General features: G+C 42.1%; 1 protein-coding gene across 2 annotated transcripts in view; it reads left to right on the top strand.

The window, feature by feature from the left end:
• Positions 1 to 21,833, top strand: part of LOC139267240 (venom phosphodiesterase 2-like) — a 187,795-nt gene that overhangs the window by 77,524 nt on the left and 88,438 nt on the right. For both annotated transcript variants that reach the window (XM_070885244.1, XM_070885243.1), the window contains exons 7-8: positions 7,370 to 7,489; positions 20,861 to 20,970. In XM_070885244.1, the coding sequence (XP_070741345.1) occupies positions 7,370 to 7,489; positions 20,861 to 20,970 (230 nt within the window). The remainder of the gene's footprint in view (positions 1 to 7,369; positions 7,490 to 20,860; positions 20,971 to 21,833) is intronic.

The raw sequence follows: 21,833 nt of genomic DNA, 5'->3' as shown, positions 1-21,833 counted from the left end.
ACCTCCTTCACATTTCACCTGTGCCTAGCTTCAAAGAACTGGTGCTATCACACAAGCATCTCGACCAACTCCTTTAGTCTGCGAACAACACCATGAGCGATCCACTAATACATATTTAACTAAAAATCAAATACTAAGTAGTTTGGACAAAATACAAGATATTAATAAAATATAACATTTAAATAAACTTTTTTGATCTACATAAATTCTCCAATACGCTCGGCTTGGTTACAGTAGATGGTGTTGAGGCTTACTGGCCTAAAAATCTGATGGTTTAGCGCTGGCAGTTAAGGCCTGTTTTGTAGAAAAAAAATGGCAGCCAACTCTCTTCTGGCATGCACAGATAGACAGATTTTTGAGTGATAAGGCTGTCGAGGGTTATGGGGAGCGGGCAGGGAAGTGGAGCTGAGTCCATGATCAGATCAGCCATGATCTTATTGAATGGCGGAGCAGGCTCGAGGGGCCAAATGGCCTACTCCTTCTATTTCTTATGTTCTTGTGTTCCCTGCCCGCTCCCCATAACCCTTTTATTCCATTATTGCTCAAAAATCTGTCTACCTCCGCCTTAAATATATTTAGTGACTCAGCCTCCACAGCTCGCTGGGGCAGAGAAATCCCACAGATTTACAACCCTCAGAAGAAATTCCTCCTCATCTCAGTTTTAAATGGGCGGCCCCTTATTCTGAGACTATGTCCCCGAGTTTTAGTTCCTGAGTGGAAATATCCTCTCTGCATCCACCTTGTTGAGACCCATCATTATCTTGCATGTTTTGATAAGCTCACGTATCATCCTTCTGAACTCCAATGAGTACAGGCCCAACCTACTCAACATATCTTCATAAGTCAGCCCCATCATCTGCAGAATCAACCTAGTGAACCTTCTTTGAACCGCCTCCAATGCAAGTATATCCTTCCTTAAATACAGAGAAAAAAACTGAACACCGTAATCTAGCTGTGGCCTCACCAATACTCTGTACAGTTGTAGCAGGACTTCCCTGCTTTTATACTCCATCCCCCTTGCAGTAAAGTCCAACATTCTATTGCCTTCCTGATTACTTGTTGTAACTGCATACTAACTTTGTGTTTCATGCACAATACCCCCAGGTCTCTCTGTACTGCAGCACTTTGCAATTTTTCTCCATTTAAATAGTAATTTACTTTTCTATTTTTTCTGCCAAAGTGGATAACCTCACATTTTCCCACATTATACTCCATCTGCCAAATTTTTGCCCACTCACTTAGCCTGTCTATATCCCTTTGCAGATTTTTTGTGTCATCCTCACAATTTACATTCCCTCCCATCTTTGTATCATCAGTAAACATGGCTACATGACACTCGGTCCCTTCATCCATGCTAATATATTTCCCCCAATCCTGTGAACTTTTATCTTGTACAGTAACCTTTTATGTGGCACCTTGTCGAATGCCTTCTGGAAATCCAAATACACCATATGCACTGGTTCCCCCTTATCCACCCTGCTCGTTACATCCTCGAAGAACTCCAGCAAATTTGTCAAACATGATTTCCCTTTCATAAAACCATGCTGACTCGGCTTGACTGAATTATGCTTTTCCAAATGTCCTGCTACTGCTTCCTTAATAATGGACTCCAGCATTTTACCAATGACAGATGTTAGGCTAACTGGTCTATAATTTCCTGCTTTCTGTCTGCCTCATTTTTAAAATATGGGCATTACATTTACAGTTTTCCAATCCGCTGGAACCTCCCTAGAATCCAGGGAATTTTGATAGATTACAACCAATGCATCCACTATCTCTAAGCCACATCTTTTAAGACCCTAGGATGCAAGTCATCAGGTCCAGGGGATGTGACCGCCTTTAGTCCCATTATTTTACCGAGTGCTACTACTTTAGTGATTGATTTTAGTTCCTCCCTCCCTATAGCCCCTTGATTATTCACTATTGGGATGTTTTTAGTGACTTCTACCTTGAAGACCGATACAAAATATTTGTTCGAATCTCTGCCATTTCCTGTTCCCAATTATTAATTCCCCAGTGTCATCCTCTCAGGGAGCAACATTTACTTCAGCCACTTTTCCTTTTTATGTACCTGTAGAAACTCTTACCATCTGGTTTAATATTTCGTGCTAGTTTACTTTCATAATCTATCTTCCCTCCTTCTCCCCCCCGCCCCCGCCCCTTATTATTTTTTTAGCTGTTCTTTGCTGGCTTTTAAAAGTTTCCCAATCCCCTGGCCTCCTGCTGGTCTTGGCCACTTGGTGTGCTTTTGTTTTCAATTTGATACCATCCTTTATTTCCATAGTTAGCCACGGATTGTTATCCCTTCTTTTACATTCTTTCCTTCTCATTGGTATATATTTTTGTTGAGAGTTATGAAATATCTCCTTAAATGCTTGTCATTGCTCATCATCCATCCCACTCTTTAATCTATTTTCCCAGTCCACTTTAGTCAACTCTGCCTTCATACCTTTGTAGTCTCCTTTCTTTAAGCTTAGGACACTGGTTTGAGATCCATCTTTCTCCCTCCAACTGAATTTGAAATTCAACTACACTATGATCACTCATTCCTGTAAGATCCTTTACTTGGAGATTGTTTATTAATCCTGTCTCATTACACAGTACCAGATCTAATGTAGTCTGCTCCCTGGTTGGTTCTGCAACGTACTGTTTAAGGATGCACTCTTATGAACTCTTCCTCACGGCTACCCTGGCCAATTTGTTTTGTCCAATCAATATAAAGGCTAAAGTCGCCCATGATTATTGCCGTTCCTTTTTTACAAGCCTCTATTATTTCTTGATTTATACTCCGTCTAACAGTGTAGCTACTGTTGGGGGGGCCTATAGACTATGCCCACCTTTTTTCCCCCTTATTATTCCTTATTTCCACCCAAACTGATTCAACATCTTGATCTTCTGAGACAATTTTTTTTCTCTCTAACCCACTGATCTCATCCTTTATTAGCAGAGCTACCGTATGAGGTTATCACCATCTTGTATCCTTTCAGCCTCGCTGCTGGTCAAGGGCTCAGCCATGCTCCTGTCAAGAAAGCACAGGACCGTCTCCTCCAAGGGGGTGAGGTGAAGCTAGGAATGTGAGGTGTGCCTCATGTTTGGCACAGATTGTTGGTAGGCGAATGATGGGGTGGGGGGAGTCGGCAATGATCAGTCTGTGAGACTAGTGGTGGAGTTGTAGGAGACTGCTTATGAAATGCATTCACTGACCGTGACCACTTGTTTGAGGTCATGAAACTTCTTTGGACGCTGGAGTCAGGTCATGGAGGCTACACTAATGGCAGCGATGGCCTCGTGATCTGGTCCCACATCGTTCTTTTGGGCGGGCCTCCTGGTCCCTGTGGGTAGAGGACCTTTCTTGCAGTGTTGACCCCTGCACAAAGCTGGAGTGCTGCGTGAGACCCCCTGGGTGTCCCTTCCCTGGCCTGTTGAGCCATTTGTGTTTGTGCTGAAGCACTTTTTACCATTTTCTTTAACGTGCAGAAGACAGTTCAGCTTTAAGAGCTGAAGACTGCCATTTGGGAATTATTTTTAACTTTTTTTTTAAGAAGGCACTTTAGTTCTAAGGGCCAAAGTCTGCCTATTAATTTCCTTTCATTTTAGAAGGCAGATCCCCTTTAAGGGCTCAACACTGCTTTCTAAAATGACAGCCTAGCTTTAAGAGAACGGTGACTTGCTCCAGGGATGCTACGGCCATGCTACAGCGCATTAAACGGTAGGTTTTCTGCACTGCTAATTTAAATCAGTAGGCAGCACCAAAATAGCAGTGCTGCCAGCGTTCTTTTTGAGGGCGGTCATTAACTTCGACCCACGGTGGCACTGGCTGCTTCCTGGCCTAATCGAATTTCTAGGCCATTTTGTTTACTGCATTCCCCAAGGATTAATGGGACTAAATTTTAAGTAGTGCAAAAAGTTAGTTTGTACTAGCCATGAATTTAAAGGGCAAGATTTTTTCATTTTAAATTCTTCTTCGTTTTGTGTAGTTTAGTTTACAGCATAGGTGCAGGAGAGCAGCAGCTCCCTCAGTGTTAATGTGGAAGTTCAGTGCACCATAAATAAGAACATAAGAAATAGTAGCAGGAGTAGGCCATTTGGCCATCTGATCTTGGGCTCAGCTCCACTTCCCTGCCCGCTCCCCATAGTTCTTCACTTCCTTATCGTTCAAAAATCAGTTTATCTCCACCTTAAATATATTCAATGACCCAGCCTCCACAGCTCTCTGGGGCAGAGAATTCCATCGATTTACAAGAGAAGAAATTCCTCCTCATTTCAGTTCTAAATGGGCGACTCCTTATTCTGAAACATGCCCCTGAGTTCGAGATTTCCTCACGCATGGAAACATCCTCTCTGCATCTATCTTGTCGACCTCCCTCAGTGTCTTATGTTTCAATAAGATCACCTCATTCTTCTAAACTCCAATGAGTATAGGCCCAATCTGCTGATCTGGGATAGCTGCCTTTGCCTCGCATGGAGTGGGCTTGTTCCAGTAAATGGCACACTTGTCTGCTTTCCTCCATGATAATAAATGCTTTGTTCCTTTAAAAGCCACAGGCACGTCTTAGCTGGCGAATTGCTGAAAATGATTGCTCTCAATTTGCTGTGGAAATGGCTCAGAAGCTTATTCAGCATTTTCTTATATTTACAAAAAGAAGCCCAGTTGGTATTACACCAGATTTAATATTCGGTTAACAATTTAAGCATGTACAGAATAATGGCTTGCCTCTGAGTCAGAGCTTGGACAGTATGTCTGAACAGCGGGACCTGGAGGCAGTGCATGTGTGACTGAAACAGCGAAATCAAATTTCCAGCACTCTGGGGAAATGGGCCATCAATCATCCATGACTTTTAAAAAAATTTTTAATTTGTTTTTAATTTTCTGGCCTCTTTCAGTCACGGCAATTCAAAAGTAACTCATTAATGTGAAGCACTTGGAAAAATGTATGAGAAATGTGATGTGGTATAGAAAAGCAAGTCTGTCTTGATCTCTCTTTTATTCCTTTTTCTCTTGCTCTCTTTTCTGTTAATGAAAAAACAGTAGGCTTTAGGGGTTTAATTTATTAGAGTAGGTTTCTGTCACATTGTTCTTTGGTTCAGTCACTGGTAATTTCTGTAAGGAGGTTTGTGTGTTTATACATAGCTGTTGATATTGAAAGAGCTGCTAATATAATAGGAACATTGCAATTGTAGCATAAAATAAGAGTCACCACTAACTTGTATTGAACATTATATTTAAAATAAAGCTAAAATATTTTTTGAAGTTTCAGTTTAAGAAGTTTAAATATTTTTAAATGCTTAAAATATGATATGAATATTGTGTCAACTTTGACAGAATATTACACAGGACTCCACATGGACATACTTTGTGCAATCACTGAGTACAAAGTGAAAACTGTCGCCTTTTGTACTATATTCTATTTCTATCTACTTCACCGTTTCACCTTTCACACACATCTTATTCCTCAGTGTTGCTATCTTAGTTTTTCCTGTAAACAGCAATGTTAATTATGATACTGATATTTTTATTGTGAATGCCATCTGTATTATGATGCCTTTGTCAATTTTATAAGTAAACTGGCCAGACCTTTGTATCCACTCTCGACTAGAACAGGCTTCATTTACCGAGTATCTGTAATTTCTAGGATTGCAGTACTTTGCTGCAGTATCAAGAACGTAACTGACTTCACGAATGGTCAAAACACCTGAAATTGCCGAGAGTTGTGGGTGATGTACGATAATTATGTGAACTGTAATGTAATCAGATTAGCAATGTACACATTTTATACAATTAGACTCATTGGGCTGGATTTTTGGGTCATTTGCGCTCTGGGTTTCGCCGGGTTTTGATCCTTCGCGGTGAGAAATGGGGCGGTGAGGTCTTTTGTGTTCGGTGTTGATCCTCCAGTTGGGTTTTGTGGCGGCGCTTAGAGCACCGCTGGGAGGAGCTGCACCAGGTGTGCAACACCTCTCGTTGTGACACCGGCAGTAGTTTCGGCTCGCACCCGGACTGTACAGCCTGAAACGTGCCCCGCGATGACCGCCAGGGAGAACACAGCGGTCCAGCCCTGCCGGTACCGGGCAATGAGGTGGATAAACTGCAAAAAAGGTAAGTTCCAGTGTTCTGTTCTTTTGTTGTAACGATTTGTGTTTTGGTGGCGTGGGCAATGATTATTGATTGTTTTTGTGTTTTTTTTTCTTTTCCCCTCACCAGGCCTCTTTCGGAATGCTCCCGGCCCTGCTCTTTAGTTGGCGAGGTTCCCATTTTTGCGCCACGAAAGTTGTACAAAATCTCCCTTTGTGCTGTGCCCCTGGCGCAGGGCCCAGATGGCAAGAATTTCTCCACAACGTAAACGTTACCCGGGCAGTAACTGTTCCGCCCCATCTGTTTTCGCCGCGAAAACAACAAACCTCTGAAAATCCAGCCGATTGTTTTAGAAATTGGATCACTCTTGAATTGGGCTGCGATTCTGGTGCTGCGTATATTGCATATGCCTAATGAGGCAGGAATATGGGATATTGGTCCGACAGCCTCATTTGTCAGCTGCAGGCAACTGAGGCAACTCACCAGTCCAAGAAATCACCAAGGTCAGCCGGCTTGGACGCTGGTTGAATTGTTAGGGGAGTCCAGGAGGGGAAGGGGGGTGGGTGGAGGTAAACAATGGCTGGCAGCTGCCCTCCAATTTAATGTGGAGCCAAAAGGAATACCACTGCTCCTGCCAGCTCCACAATAAGTTATGCAAAAATAATAAAAAAATACTTTCCTTTCATGGTGCAGACTGCGGTCAGTTGCAAACAAATTTTGGAAAAAGGCCACAAATAGACATATGCAAAGGGATCTACGCCTGTTTCAGGCAAGATACCTGGACGCCTATGCAGTTGACTTTAACAATGTGGCGGACTTCCGGTGAGGAATGAATTGCGTGCGCGGCACTCTCCATATTAGACCCTTGGGCTCCTGTACAGCGGGTGAGGTATAATCCAATTTCTTATCCCATTAATATGTCAATTGAAATATAAGCTTCGAACAGTACAGCCCAGAAGGAGGTCATTTGCCCTATTGAGTCTGCCCTGGCTCTTTTGAAGAGCAATCCAGTTAGTCCCACTCTGCCGCTCTTTCTCCATATCCCTGCAACATTTTCTCCTTCAAGTATTTATCCAATTCCTTTTTGATGGCTATCATTGAATCTGTATCCACCACGCTTTCAGGCAGTGCATTCGAAATCCTAACCACTCGATGCTTTTTTTAAAAAAAAAAAAAAAAAAAATTTCCTCATGTCGCCTCTATCTAAATCCTTCACGATTTTAAACACCTCTATTAAATCTCCGCTTTTGCTAAGCAAACACCAAAATAAACTTGTGCCATTCATTTCAATTTCAGGGGCTATATCCGGAATCTCATGGTGTGATTGGCAATCGTATGTATGATGTGGACATGAATGCCTCTTTCAGCCTTCGATCGAAGGAAAAGTTCAATCCGCTTTGGTACAAAGGACAACCTGTGAGTATTAATGATATTTGTGTGTTGGAACAGCAACACTATGATTATAGTAGAGTTTCTTTTATTCTGTTGCTGGGCCACACTTTCTGCTAATAATTGTCCATGCCCGTTGAAGACATGTTAATTTAATTTTAGCTTTGTGTGCGTGTACATGCTGACTCGTGTTCCCAGGTAAGGCAACTGCAAGATATTAAAAAAAGAAACTACAGATTCTAGCAATTGAAATAAAAAACAAAAATGCTGGAAATGCATTAAGATCCTTTAAGATTTGTGGAGAGAAAGGATGGGCTAACATTTTGGGTGCCGACTATATACTCAAATTGCTAATCTGTCTTTTCTCTTTACCTATGATGATAGACATACTCTACCAGCATTTCCTATTTTTATTGTGGAAACATGAACAATTATGTCCTTTTTAAGAACTAATTACCAGCAGTTGTGAAATATTTGCTTGAAATTAAAAATAAATGATTGCAGGACAAATTATTGGGGCTCCACCATGTTATGCTGTGAAGTAGCAGAACGCAGGCCCTGAAATTCCAATCGGAGGCTTCCTTCGGACGAACGCCTCTGATCTGAAATTTTTTTGCGAAAGTATCTGGTGGTCCCTGTGGTGCCTTCGATTCCGGTCAACGACTTTCTTTTCCCGCGCATCGCAGCGTGCCCCCATCCTCGAGGTACGGACAGAGAAGCTGGAGTCACGTGGGCCTGGACAACCAATCACGGTACAGGATTCTCATTGATAATAATGGGAACTCCGATTTTACGAGTTCCCATTACTATCAATGAGAATAACCCCCTAAAACATCCAAACACAACATAATAAATTCAAAAAAAACACCTCATATTTAAAATTAATTGAAATTAAAGTTAATTAAATGTTTTGGGAAAAAAATATATTTTGGATTTTTAAAAAAAAGTGTTTTAATAGGGTTTAAAATAAACTTGCCTTAATAGACAGGGATTTTGCTTCAAAAATGTGGGTTTTGTTATGTCTTTAATACTCTTATGAATGACTCCACGAGGTCTAACATTGTACTTGAGCTGTTGTGACCTTAGTCCCATTTATTGTAACTCCAGAGTGAGGCACAAGCATGGTGGGCAGCCTTTTACACTGGGCCCTGCACACCTATGCGGGTGACCCTCAGGTCTCCCAACGCAGTGCCCTCTGGTAGCACACCTTATATGACTATACAATTAGTATACATGGTCTACATACATGACAGGTTTAAATTTAATTTTTATGTGTTAAAACTATTATACTGGTAAAAGTAGGCCAAACGCCTGCTTTTACCAGGCATAAAAGTTCCAAGGACATGAGATGGGCAAATAGCCCAATCTCACCTGCGCGAATGTCCTGGCTGCCGAGATGCGTTTGATTTGACAGATCGGAAAAGCTGGTTTTTGCAACATGCGCATTGTGCCCCGAAAACCGGCTTTTCCAGGGCCTCGCCCAGGTCCGTATACATTCCGTACGGACCCGGTGAGGCTGGGATTTCATGCCCACAATTTTTCAGCCTGTTTTCTCAATATGCCTTGTTCAAGATTTTAGGTGCCACAGTTGAGTTGGACTGAGGAGCAATCAAGTTCATTTCAAACAGGGAGACAAGTCCCCCTAGAACCACTCACCACTGATAACACTGGGAGACCTCTGTTCTTTTTAGCACTTTTGTCTAAGGAATGTGCATGATAGTTGAGCGGAAGGATAGAGAATAGGGAAAACTGCAAGTAAATACATTATAAACAGTGCAAGTATTTACATATTTTATGTAGAAAAGTATGGGGGGGGGGGGGGCAGTGCTGGAGAGAAGATGCAATAAATTGTCAGCAATAATACCTCCTCCTAAAGTTTGTGGCCCGGAACTTGTGGTGGGTAATAATAGCGAACGAATAACATTTGTCGTTGTTGCCCCTTTGAAACTGCCCCCAACTTCAGGATGTAGCGTATGCACATCTAAACGTGAAAATCCTGAAATCACTGCTCCGACACTGTGGCCCCACCCTCTCTGCCATCGTCTGCAATTAGTGAAACAGATGAAAACTTGGGCTTTTCCGCAGTAATATTGCTGTTAAATACCCGAATAACCTTGTTGGATTAGATGTAACTGGGGTTTTAACAGCTGTGAAACAAACTTCATGGCCCTGAAAAATGAATTTAAATGTTATGGAGTCAAATTTTTCTATTAATTTTAAAATTGCATTTTTTAAGAAACTTGGGGGAAAAAAATTTTTTTTTTAAACTTTGTTCATTATTTCAGGTTTACCTTTCCCCCATGTGAGAGTCCCCCATCTTTGTTTTATAAGAACATAAGAAATAGGAGCAGGAGTAGGCCATTTGGCCCCTTGAGCCTGCTCCGCCATTTAATAAGTTAATGGCTGATCTGATCTTGGGCTCAGCTGCACTTCCCTGCCTGTTCCCCATAACCCTTTATTCCCATATCGCTCAAAAATCTGTCTATCTCCTCTTTAAATATATTCAATGACCCAGCCTCCACAGCTCTCTGGGACAGAGCATTCCATAGATTTACAACCCTCCGAGAGAAGCAATTCCTCCTCATCTCAGTTTTAAATGGGTGGCCCCTTATTCTAAATCTATGTCCCCTAGTTTTAGTTTCTGCTATGTGTGGAAATATCCTCTCTGCATCCACCTTGTCGAGCCCCCTCATTATCTTAATATGTTTCGATAAGATCACCTCCCATTCTTCTGAACTCCAACGAGTGTAGGCCCAACCTACACAACCTATCTTCATGTCAACCCCCTCATCTCCGGAATCAACCTAGTGAAACTTCTTTGAACAGCCTCCAATGCAAGCATATCCTTCTTTAAATATGGTGACTAAAACTGTACGCAGTACTCCAGGTGTGGCCTCACCAATACCCTGTACAGTTGTAGCAGGACTTCTCTGCTTTTATACTCTATCCCCCTTGCAATAAAGGCCAACATTCCATTTGCCTTCCTGATTACTTGCTGTACCTGCATACTAACTTTTTGTGTTTCATGTACAAGGACCCCCAGGTCCCTCTGTACTGCAACACTTTGCAATTTTTCTCCATTTAAATTGTAATCTGCTTTTCAATTTTTTCGGCCAAAGTGGATAACCTCACATTTTCCCACATTATACTCCATCTGGCAATTTTTTGCCCATTCAGTTAGCCTGCCCATATCCCTTTGCAGATTTCTTGTGTCCTCCTCACAATTTGCTTTGCCACCCATCTTTGTATCATCAGCAAACATGGCTACATTACACTCGGTCCCTTCATCCAAGTCATTAATATAGATTGTAAATAGTTGAGGCCCCAGCACCGATCCCTGTGTCACCCCACTAGTCACTATTTACCAACTGGAAAATGATCCATTTATCCTGACTCTCTGTTTTCTGTTAGTTAGCCAATCCTCTATCCATGTTAATATATTACCCCTCAACATCATGAAATTTTATCTTGTGTAGTAACCTTTTATGTGGCACCTTATTTGAATGCCTTCTGGAAATCCAAATACACTAAAACCACTGGTTTCCCCCTTATCCACCCTGCTCATTACATCCTCAAAGAACTCCCGTAGATTTGTCAAACACTATTTTCCTTTCATAAAACCATGTTGATACTGCTTGATCGAATCATGCTTTTCCAAATGTCCTGCTATTGTTTCCTTAATAATGGATTCCAGCATTTTCCCAACGACAGATGTTAGGCTAACTGGTCTATAGTTTCTTGCTTTCTGTCTGCTTTCTTTTTTAAATAGGGCTATTACATTTGTGGTTTTCCAATCCGCTGGGACCTCCAATGCATCCACTATCTCTGCAGCCACTTCTTTTAAGTTGCTAGTGTTGATAACTGGATTCTTTTACCTCAATCTGGTTCAGTGAAATCACTGAGTCGAATACCGATTGTGCTTTAAACAAAGCAAGCTTTTATTTAAAAAGCAAATCCCGATCGGGGACCTTATCAGACAGAAGGAATACTCTCTTGATAGAGCGTACACACTTCCTACGGACAAGGTGACGTTACATTGTAAAGGCACGACTGTTATACATTTTCGGAAAAAGATAACAAGATACAATATGAGTGACATCCTAGTTCAGCCTATCCTCTTTGATCTCTCTTTCCCTTTGTCCACTCATAAGCCGATCTAAGTATGGTCTGATTTTAAACAAAGACCTCCTGTTAATGTTTCAGGTTATTAACATGATTTAATAAGACCTTGAGGTTTTTCTGCAAGCTGTGGGTTTTGTTTCAATATGTGTTAGTGTTGTAACATTTCGCAGTCTCGAGTCTGAGATGTCATGGCTATTCCTCCATGAATTCTTTGTTAGCTTATACTGTCCCTATACAATTCTCACGTTCTCAACTTCAATGTCTCTATACATTTTTAAACATTCACACTAGGATACAAGCCGTTGGATCCAGAGGACTTGTCCGCCTTTAGTCCCATTATTTTACCGAGTACTAATTCTTTAGTGATGGTGATTGTATTAAGTTCCTCCCTCCCTATAGCCCCTTGATTATCCACTATTTGGATGTTTTGGTGTCTTCTACCTTGAAGACCGATCCAAAATATTTGTTCAAAGTCTCTGCCATTTCCCTGTTCCCCATTATTAATTCCCCACTCTCATCCTCTAAGGGACCAGCATTTACTTTAGCCACTCTTTTCCATTTTATGTACCTGTAGAAACTCTTACTATCTGTTTTTATATTTCGTGCTAGTTTGCTTTCATAATCTATTTTCCTTCTCTCTCTTTTTTTTTTAGTCATTCTTTGCTGGCTTAAAAGTTTCCCAGTCCTCTGGCCTCCCACTAGTCTTGGCCACTTTGAATGCCCTTGTTTTCAGTTTGATACCATCCCTTATTTCCATAGTTAGCCACGGATGGTTATCCCTTCTCTTACAGTCTTTCCTTTTCATTGGAATATATTTTTATTGAGCGTTATGAAATATCTCCTTAAATATCTGCCACTGCACATCAACCGTCCCATACTTTAATCTATTTCTCCAGTCCACTTTAGCCAACTCTGCCTTCATTCCTTTGTAGTTTCCATTGTTTAAGCTTATGTCACTGGTTTGAGATCCAACTTTCTCACCCTCCAACTGAATTTGAAATTCAACCATGTTATGGTCACTCATTCCTACAGAATCTTTTACTAGGAGATCGTTTATTAACCCTGTCTCATTACACAGTACCAGATCTAAGAGGGCCTGCTCCCTGGTTGGTTCCGCAACTTACTGTTCAAGGAAATTATCCCGGATACACTCTTATGAACTCTTCCTAGGAGCTACCGTGGCCAATTTGTTTTATCCAATCAATATGAAGGTTAAAGTCGCCCATAATTATTGCTGTTCCTTTTTTTACAAGCCTCCCTTATTTTTTGATTTATATTCCATCCAGCAGTGTAGCTACTGTTAGGGGGCCAATAGACATTTTTTTAAAAGTCCGAATAAAAGCAACTTCTTCACTTCCTAGTTCTGTCTGTGGCAATTCTGCAATGGGATTGGCTGCTTAGACAGCTTGTTGATGTTGCAACAGCTTGTGCTATGGAATTCCCACTACACTGCACTGATCTCAACTGCATGTTGAAAAAGGCAAGCTTCTTGCCACAGAGATCGTGAGATCTGAGTGCAGCCTTCGGGGCCAGTGGCGAATGCCTTTGCTTTGCCGCTGACCGCAAATTCTCAGCCAATATCTTTGCTAAGTGCTTGTTGTTAACAATCCCCCTTCTTTCATTGGTTGGGCCGGCCCACGTGATCCCAAGGGTGCCTGTAAATCGCATGCACTCTTGGGATATGTGGGCTTCTACACAGGCCTGCACGTAGAGGCCCAGGAGCGCAAGTGTCTGAACCTCCGGGACCATCAGATAAGTTTGTAGATTTTTTGCTGGTCGGAAACATCCGACAGCAAATTCAGGGTCAATGTCAAGGAGCATGGAGGATTCCAGCACCAACTTGGCACAGGGCTTTGCGCAGAGCTTGGAGCCCAGCCATTCCAACATGGAAGGGGTGGTTGGCTCCATCAAAAGACCTGTGGAACCCACCCTGTACAGTATCTGATGGCTGATGTTACAGCTTCCATTGCAGCACAAACAGCTTCCATCAAAAGTCTGAATGCTGTAGTGGAATAGCAGACTGCTGCCATCATGACTCTGGATACCACTATTCAAAGGGGTTTCCAGGGTCCCACAGCAGTCCATCAATCTGTTCTCCAAAAGATTTATAGGATTGCTGAGGCTTCACCCTGGGAGAGGAGCAGTGGCTCCATGGAGCACACCCCTGCCGTCCTATCTCAGAAATGCGTGCAATTGCACCAGCAGCCAGAAGAAATCATCCAGCAAAGAACCTGTAAATAGTTCATGATCCCTTTAAGTATCGCTGGTGGTTGATCCTTCATGCAATTTAATGTCATGTTCAACTGTGCGAAGTTCAGAGGGCTGAAATGTGGCATTCAAAAATGGCAGACATGGCATCAACTCAGCGTTGAACACTGCCTTCACAATTTGGCTGCTCTGCATGCAGCCGGCGGTAGTTAGGTGGGCACGTGCAAACCCTTTTCCAAGACTGTGTCCGCGCACTTCCTGTTGGCAGTGTGTGCACGCATCTCAGACGCCATTTTCCATTTTTGAGTGTTCGTAAGTCACATAGTGCCTAAAGAACGGCCGCTACAGAGCTCGGAGCTCAATTCTCCCCATCCCCCAGTGTATTGACTTTAGATAATACACTGTATAAACTATTTAGCTTATAATTGGAATGAAGTTGATTTTTTGGTTTGTGACACATGTAACAAATCCTTTCCATGGCTGTGAGTGTTTACCTTCTGTGCGCAATTCACTCAAGTGTTGTACATTCAGTTGGCACCTAATTTTAGAGACAATTGATTGGTTTGTACAGGATTAAGAGAATTGCTGTAGTTGAATGCAAACCTTTCAAATGTGTTACATATTTTGTGAAATGCTCCACAGTACTGCTGGAAATTTCACTCTGGCCCTTATTAAAATGTTAAATTTTTTTTTGTCAATTGTTTGTCCACACCTACAATAGTTTCTGATGGTGTATTCAGAGTAAAATTTTGTCACTTCATAAAACTAAAAAAAATATTCATACCACATTATTTTTAGTTCCTGCCTCTATAGATTTCACATCTTACTCCAGTTGAGCGGGAAGGTCAACAAAGCCTAGATTTCTTGGCATCTGCTAATGCAAGTACAATTCTGTGCTTGAGCGATCGGGAATAGTGGTCTTCCGTCTGCAAGGATTCCTACTTTTTTTTAGGTAAAATGTAACTATGTTAAACACAGAAAACATTGCCGATGGTGAGGTTTTAGGCAATTATCTCAGATTCAAAATAGTTGTCTCATGTTTCCTGAAACTAAAATGATGCTGTAAGTTTTGTGTTAGCTCACAGTGCCCTGGTCTGGTTAATTGCTTGAGACACACACAATGGATTCACTTGAGTTCACTTGCATACTGATAAAGCTGCACCCGAAATGAGAAATTCAACCCTGTAACCCTTTGTTAACTATCATAATGGTTTTATTGTTTGCATGCTCAAAGCATTTTCTGTTACGATTGATTTATAAACTGTGATGCAGGGAAGTTATTTGCTTTTCTAACGAGAGGAAATTCTATCAGCCAGCCAAACTGAGAATTGGCAAAACATTTCATATTTTTATATAACAACTCGGCTATTATTTGATCACTGAGTATTAATAATAAGCTATACTAAAAATATTCTGGAAATGTAAAACATTGCAATGAAACTATGATCCTGTGATGCACTTACTTTGTGAATTATTTATTCTGAGAGTAATTATTCATCTCAATCCATGCAAGTTCTGGAAAAAATCTGCATTCCATTTATAGAACAATGTGTTTTCCAAATGGAAATAAAAGCAGATGTGCTGGAAATGCATAGCATGTCTGCCAACATCTGTAAAGAGAAAAGACAGGTTAATGTATTTTCAGCATAGTTTTTTAAAAATTCTCAGCATTTGCAGTTTTTAATTTTACTTCTCCAAGTTGAATTTTGCTCAAGTACCTCTGAATCAACATGAAGACTGGTTGATAATGACACATTACCTTTAATCGAAGCCTCCTCTCCCGGCTATACCTTCCACCACTTGCCCCGACATGCCTTGGTGTGTCCCCCTACTCCTCCGGCACTTTCTCATCTTTTGAACATCTCACCTTATTCCACCCCTCACCTCTCATTCAGAATTCTCTCTACCACCCACCCAAGTATGATAAAAATGTTATCAAGGTCATATCCTCACTGCTTTCCTTCCTCAGTCTATGCATCCTCCATCTCAATGAATCATGCTCTCTCTCCTCTGAGTTCACTACCCTCCTGTCCTCCCTTAATCTCTCCCTCCATGTAAATTCCTCTACCTATTTTCATGGCCACCCCCTTGACCTTGTAATCTCTCGTGACCTTGCTATTCCAACCATATCAATTAAAGATGAAGCTCTCTCTGACCATTTCCTTGTATCGCTCTCGACCCACATCCCCTTTCCCCAATCCAAATCTACTTCCTTCTGCACTGCCCTGGGGAAAAAAAACTCTCTCCAAGCGCGCTCTCCCTCACCTTTGGCCTTCTTTTAACAATGACATTTCTGCAGCCACCGATCTGCTCAACCACACCCTCACCACCATCTTTGATGCCCTAGTCCCTATTAAAAAGATTACTCTCTACCACCCTGGCCATTCCCCCGGTACAGCCCTCATCTTCGCTCCCTCAAGTCAAAAGGGTGCAGACCTGAACGGATGTGGTGGACAACTGGTTTAGCCATTCAGAGCCAGATCTGACTCGAACACATAAAACATTATCGGGCCCTACACTTGTCTACAAAAACTGCTCACTATTCCAGGATCATTCTGGAATGCAAAAATAACCCCCGACTACTATTCTCTACTGCTAACCGTCTCCTTAAAACCCTCTCCCCTGTCTCCACCACACTCCCCTCCAACAATAAGTGTGAGGTGCTGATGGACTTCTTTGGATGGTCTCAATCTTTGATACAATCAGCTGCCTCTAAGTTCCCTTCCTCCATCTAGCCCTCAGAACCAAACTTCATCTGAGGCTTCCACCTACCCTAGCCCTAAACTCGCATCTTTCTCTAGTTTCTCTTTGATCTCCCCTCTTGATCTCTCCAAGCTCATTTTGTCCATGAGACCCACTTCCTGCATTCTTCACCTTATTCCCACTAAACTGCTGATCACCAAACTTCCTATTTTGGCTCCCATGTTAGGCGACATTGTTAATGGTTCTCTCTCTTCAGGTATTGTTCCACTCTCCTTCAAATCTGCTGTCATCACCCCTCTCCTCAAAAAAGAAAATGACCCTTGACCCCACTTTATTTGCTAGCTATCACCCCATCTCCAACCTCCCTTTCCTGTCCAAAGTACTTGAACATGTTGTCACCTCCCAAATCCGTGATCATCTTTCCCTGAATTCATTGTTTGAATCCCTTCAATCTGGCTTTCGCCCTTGCCACAGTACCGAAACTGCTCTCATCAAAGTCACAAATGACATCCTTTGTGACTGTTACAAAGGCAGACTATTCCTGCTCGTCCTCAACCTTTCTGCAGCCTTTGACACAGTTGACTACTCCATCCTCCTCCAATTCCTCTCCACCAATGTCCAGCTGGGTGGGACAGCACTCGCCTGGTTCCATTCTTATCTATCTAATTGTAGCCAGCAAATCTCCTGCAGCGGCTTCACTTCCCACTCCCGCATCGTTACCTCTGGTGTCCCCCAAGGATCTGTCCTTGGCCCCCTCCTATTTCTCATCTATATACTGCCCTTAGGCGATATCATCCGAAAACACGGAGTGAGTTTCCACATGTAAGCTGACGACACCCAGCTCTACCTCTCCACCATTTCTCTCGACCCCTACTTGGTATCTAAATTGTCAGATTGCTTGTCCGACATCCAATACTGGATGAACAGAAATTTTCTCCAATTAAATATAGGGAATACCGAAGCCATTATCTTTGGTCCCCGCCACAAACTGTATTCCCTAATCACCGACTCCATCCCTCTCCCTAGCATCAATCTGAGGGTGACCAAGACTGTTCGAAACCTAGGTGTCCTATTTGACCCTGAAATGAGTTTCCGACCACACATCCACGGCATAACTAAAACAGCCTTTTTCCATCTCTATAAAATTGCCCGCCTCCGCCCCTGCTACAGCTCTTCTGCTGCTAAACCCCTCATTCATGCCTTTGTTACCTCTCGACTTGACTCTTCCACCTCTAGACTTGACTATTCCAACTCGCTTCTGGCCGGCCTTCCACATTCCACACTATGTAAACTTGAGTTCATCAAAACTCAGCAGCCCGTGTTCTAACTTACATCAAGTCACGATCACCCATCACCCCTGTGCTTTCTGACCTACATTGGCTCCCAGTTAAACAATGCCTCACTTTCAAAATTCTCATCATAGTTTACAAATCACTCCATGGATTTGCCCCTCCTTATCTCTGTAATCTATTTAATCCTCCCAACCCCACAAGATGTCTACGCTCCTCAAATTCTGCCCTCTTTAACATCCCTCATTACAACTGCTCAACCATCGGTGGCCATGCCTTCAACTGTTTGGGCCCCAAGCTCTGGAACTCCCTCCCTAAACCACTTTGCCTCTCTACCTCTCTTTCCTCCTTTTAAGATGCTCCTTAAAACCTACCTCATTAGCCAAGCTTTTAGTCATCTGCCTTAATTTCGTCTTTTGTGGCTCGGTGTCAAATTTACCTTTTTTTTTTGTAACACTGCTGTAAAGCACCTTGGGAAGTTTTACTACGTAAATAAATGCTGTTGTAAATGTTGTCAAATTTTGTTTAATGGTCCTGTGAGGTGCCTTGGGACCTTTCACTACATTAAAGGCACTATATATAAATGCAGCATGTTGTTAATAGCTTTGGAACTGTTCATAGAATCATAGAATGATGCAGCACAGAAGGAGGGATTTTGGTAGAGCTATTCAATTAATCCCACTCCCTGCTCTCTCTCCCTATAGCTCTGTAAACATTTTCCTTTTAAGTATTTATCCAATTCTCTTTTGAACGTAACTATTAAATCTGCTTCCATCATCCTTTCAGGCAATGCATCCCAGATCACCACAACTCACCTGCTTTTTTTTTGCCAATCACTTTAATTCTGTGTCCGCTGGTAACTAACCCTTTTGCCACTGGAAACAGCTTCACCTTATTTGCTCTATTAAAACCCCTCATGATTTTGAACACCTCTATCGAATCTCATCTTGACCTTCTCGGCTCTAAGGAGAACAAGCCCAGCTTCTCCAATCTCTCCACATAATTGAAGTCCCTCATCTCAGGTAATATTTTAGTAAATCTCCTGCACCCCCTCGAAGGCCTTGAGATCCTTTCTAAATTGTGGTGTCCAGAATTGAACACACTGGCCCAGAATATGTGGCCGGTGGCTTCCCGCTGCCGGATGCCTCAGACCGCAAAAATTTCTACAAAGCACCTGTTGTTCCCGGAGTTTCGGAGACTTCTGGTCCTGGGCCTCTACGCGAAGGCCTGCGCAGAGGCCCACGTGCACATCACTGGGATCACGTGGGCCAGCCCAAACTATCAGAGTAGGGGTATTCCCATTCATACTTGTGATTCCAATCACCATAAGTATGAATGGGAACATCCCCCAAACACACAAGCACTTAAGATAAACTAAAAAAAAAAAATCACATTTAAAATTTAATTTAATTAATTATTTAAATCAAAAATGTAATGTTTTGAAAAATAAGCATACATATTATAAAGGGTCTAAAAATAAAATTACCTTATTTAGTAGGATTTTAATTTATTGAAAAAATTTATTATTCTGTACTTTAAAAGTCTTATGCTGATAAAAGCAGGCCATAAGCCTGCTTCTTTCAGGCGTAAGAATTTCACTGGCATTCGCTGTGGAGTTGTTGGGCAAATAGCCCCACTCTCAGCCAGCTAATGCCCATTTCTCTCAGATTTGTACGATCTGCGAAGAGGTTTCTTGACAGATCGCAAGTTCTGGGTTTAGGCACATGCGCTTTGCATAGCTAAACCCGGAACTTGTGAGGCCAATACTCCAACTGAGACCTAACCAGTGCTTTGTAAAGGTTTGATGTAACTTCCTTGTTCTTGTACTCGATTATCTGTTAATAAAGCCAAAGATCCCATGTACTTTTTTTAAAAAGCCTTCTCAACTTGTCCTGCCATCTTCCAAAATTTGTTTACATCCATCCTCACATCTCTCTTCCTGCACTCCTGTTAAAATTGTACCATTTACTTTATATTGTGTCGTCTCATTTTTCCTACCAAAATTTATTGCTTCATACTTCTGTGTTAAATTTCATCTGCCATGTGTCTGCCCATTTCATCAGCCTGTCTGTGTCTTCCTGAATTATGTTACTATCCTCCTCACTGTTTACTGCATTTCACAGTTTCGTATCATCTGCAAACTTTGAAATGATGCTCTCTCTATCCAAGTTCAGGTCATTAATATATATCAAAAAATATACATCAGTAAGAGCAGTTGTCCTAATCGCGACCCCTGGAGAACACCATTGTATACCTCCCTCCAGTCTGAAAAACAACCGTTCTCCACTTATTTATGATGAACCTTTAATTGTCAATGGAGCAAGGGCAGGCCTGAGAGGTAAGCCTCAATGTGGTGAGAAAATCAAGACTTTAAATTGCAATAGCACTTATAAGCTAGAAGATTTTTAAACCTTTTATTTTATTTCTCCTTGTTATTTCCCCTTTGAAAGCATTGATTCCTTGCTGGTGCTTTTCATGTGATTATTCTTCTTCTAATTTCTGTTTGCTTGCAGGGATTCAGAGCATCATGGATGAACTCAGTTCTTTGCACACCTGTTGTTTACAGATATGAGTTCCACTAGAATAGAAATAAAAAGTAGGAGCCTTGACTGATTTTCTTTTCCCCTCCACAGCTTTAGGGGTGCTGAGGCTAATTGACGTGCTTACTGTTGCCGTGGCTGAGATAATATATCTCTGCACAGACCCGGAATTGAACCTGCAACCTTCCTTGTCTGAATGGCTCAGTCACTCACTGGATAACCTTACTGAGCTACTGGGGGAAGTAGTCTTGTAACAAATTTTGATGCTATGTATTTGGCCATGGTGGGGTGGACCGGCGAGACTACATTTTCTATTTTATAAGCAATTCTGGTTGTATCTGTGACCCGATATAACAGTGTGTACTGCCGCTGTTAACACAATCATCATTTGGCTACCCCACAAGCAACGGCAACTTAAAAGTTTGACTTTCAAATGGCACAATGGTTTGTAGCAGGCACAGGAAATGTTGGGTGAATTCTGTCAAGAGTGTTCAGAGGCCTCATTAGTTAATAATTGCTATTTGTTCTTCCTATAGTTTTGGCTGACAGCAATGTATCAGGGTCTGAAGGCTGGTACCTTCTTCTGGCCTGGTTCTGAAGCCAGCATAAATGGAACATATCCAAACATTTACAAAATATTTAACAGGTATGTAGAACAATGGTTGGTAAAGGTTCCTATCTTTTTTAAAAAAAAAAGAATAGTATTTTGATAAATTAGTGGAGACATCGGTATTACCTCCAGACAGGATTTTAGGTATTGCAAGGTGCTGGTGGGAGAACATGCCTAACCTGTCATCCAGAGAGAGCAGCATCATGTGTGCCCATTCCTGCCATGTCACTAGTACTAGACAATATCTCCAAATGGCCAAGGATTTACAAGAATATAGACCAAATGGCACCAATGGGAGCACTGTAGCCCCAGGAGACACTTGGCAGCAACTCAGTCCCAATTGTTTGGAGACCAGAAGAGGCACCCTCTCCAGTTAGATGCCCTAGATATCTGGAGGAATCACAGACTGTCCTTGGGGCATCTATTGGGGCTGCAGATCTCTGGAGTTACCACAGTCCAAGTTGAGCTGCAAACCCATTGGGGTACATGTGGTAGTGGACTCCTCCATTTGACCTGTCATCTGCCCCCACTGTCTCACTCAGTCCCTAGTATCTGCACATACTTCTGAAACCTTGCAAACGTCCTTTTAAAAGAAGAATTTGAAAGATCAGAATCCCTCGGCTGTTCAGCCAAGGAGTGATGTCTATTCAACCTCTGGTCATAAATGCCTTCCTTCTCATCTTCCATCCCAGCTCTTCCTAATTTCTCATGCTTGGTTTTTCACCCAGTGCACTCCCCTCTGCCTCGCACTCATTTGCTTGGTGAATGTTTGTGGCTGTTGCTTGGGAGGGATAGAACGAGTGATGGTGTGCGTTTTGAAGTGTTGGAAAGGCAGGATGCAGTGGGGACTTGGCCGTCCTCCAATAGGTGAGTTGTTGGGTGATATCCCTCACCATCAC

Source organism: Pristiophorus japonicus, chromosome 7 (assembly GCF_044704955.1).
Source record: "Pristiophorus japonicus isolate sPriJap1 chromosome 7, sPriJap1.hap1, whole genome shotgun sequence".
Taxonomy (NCBI): domain Eukaryota; kingdom Metazoa; phylum Chordata; class Chondrichthyes; family Pristiophoridae; genus Pristiophorus; species Pristiophorus japonicus.
The sequence above is the reverse complement of the archived record's forward strand: the minus strand, read 5'-3'. Positions and strand labels throughout refer to the sequence as shown.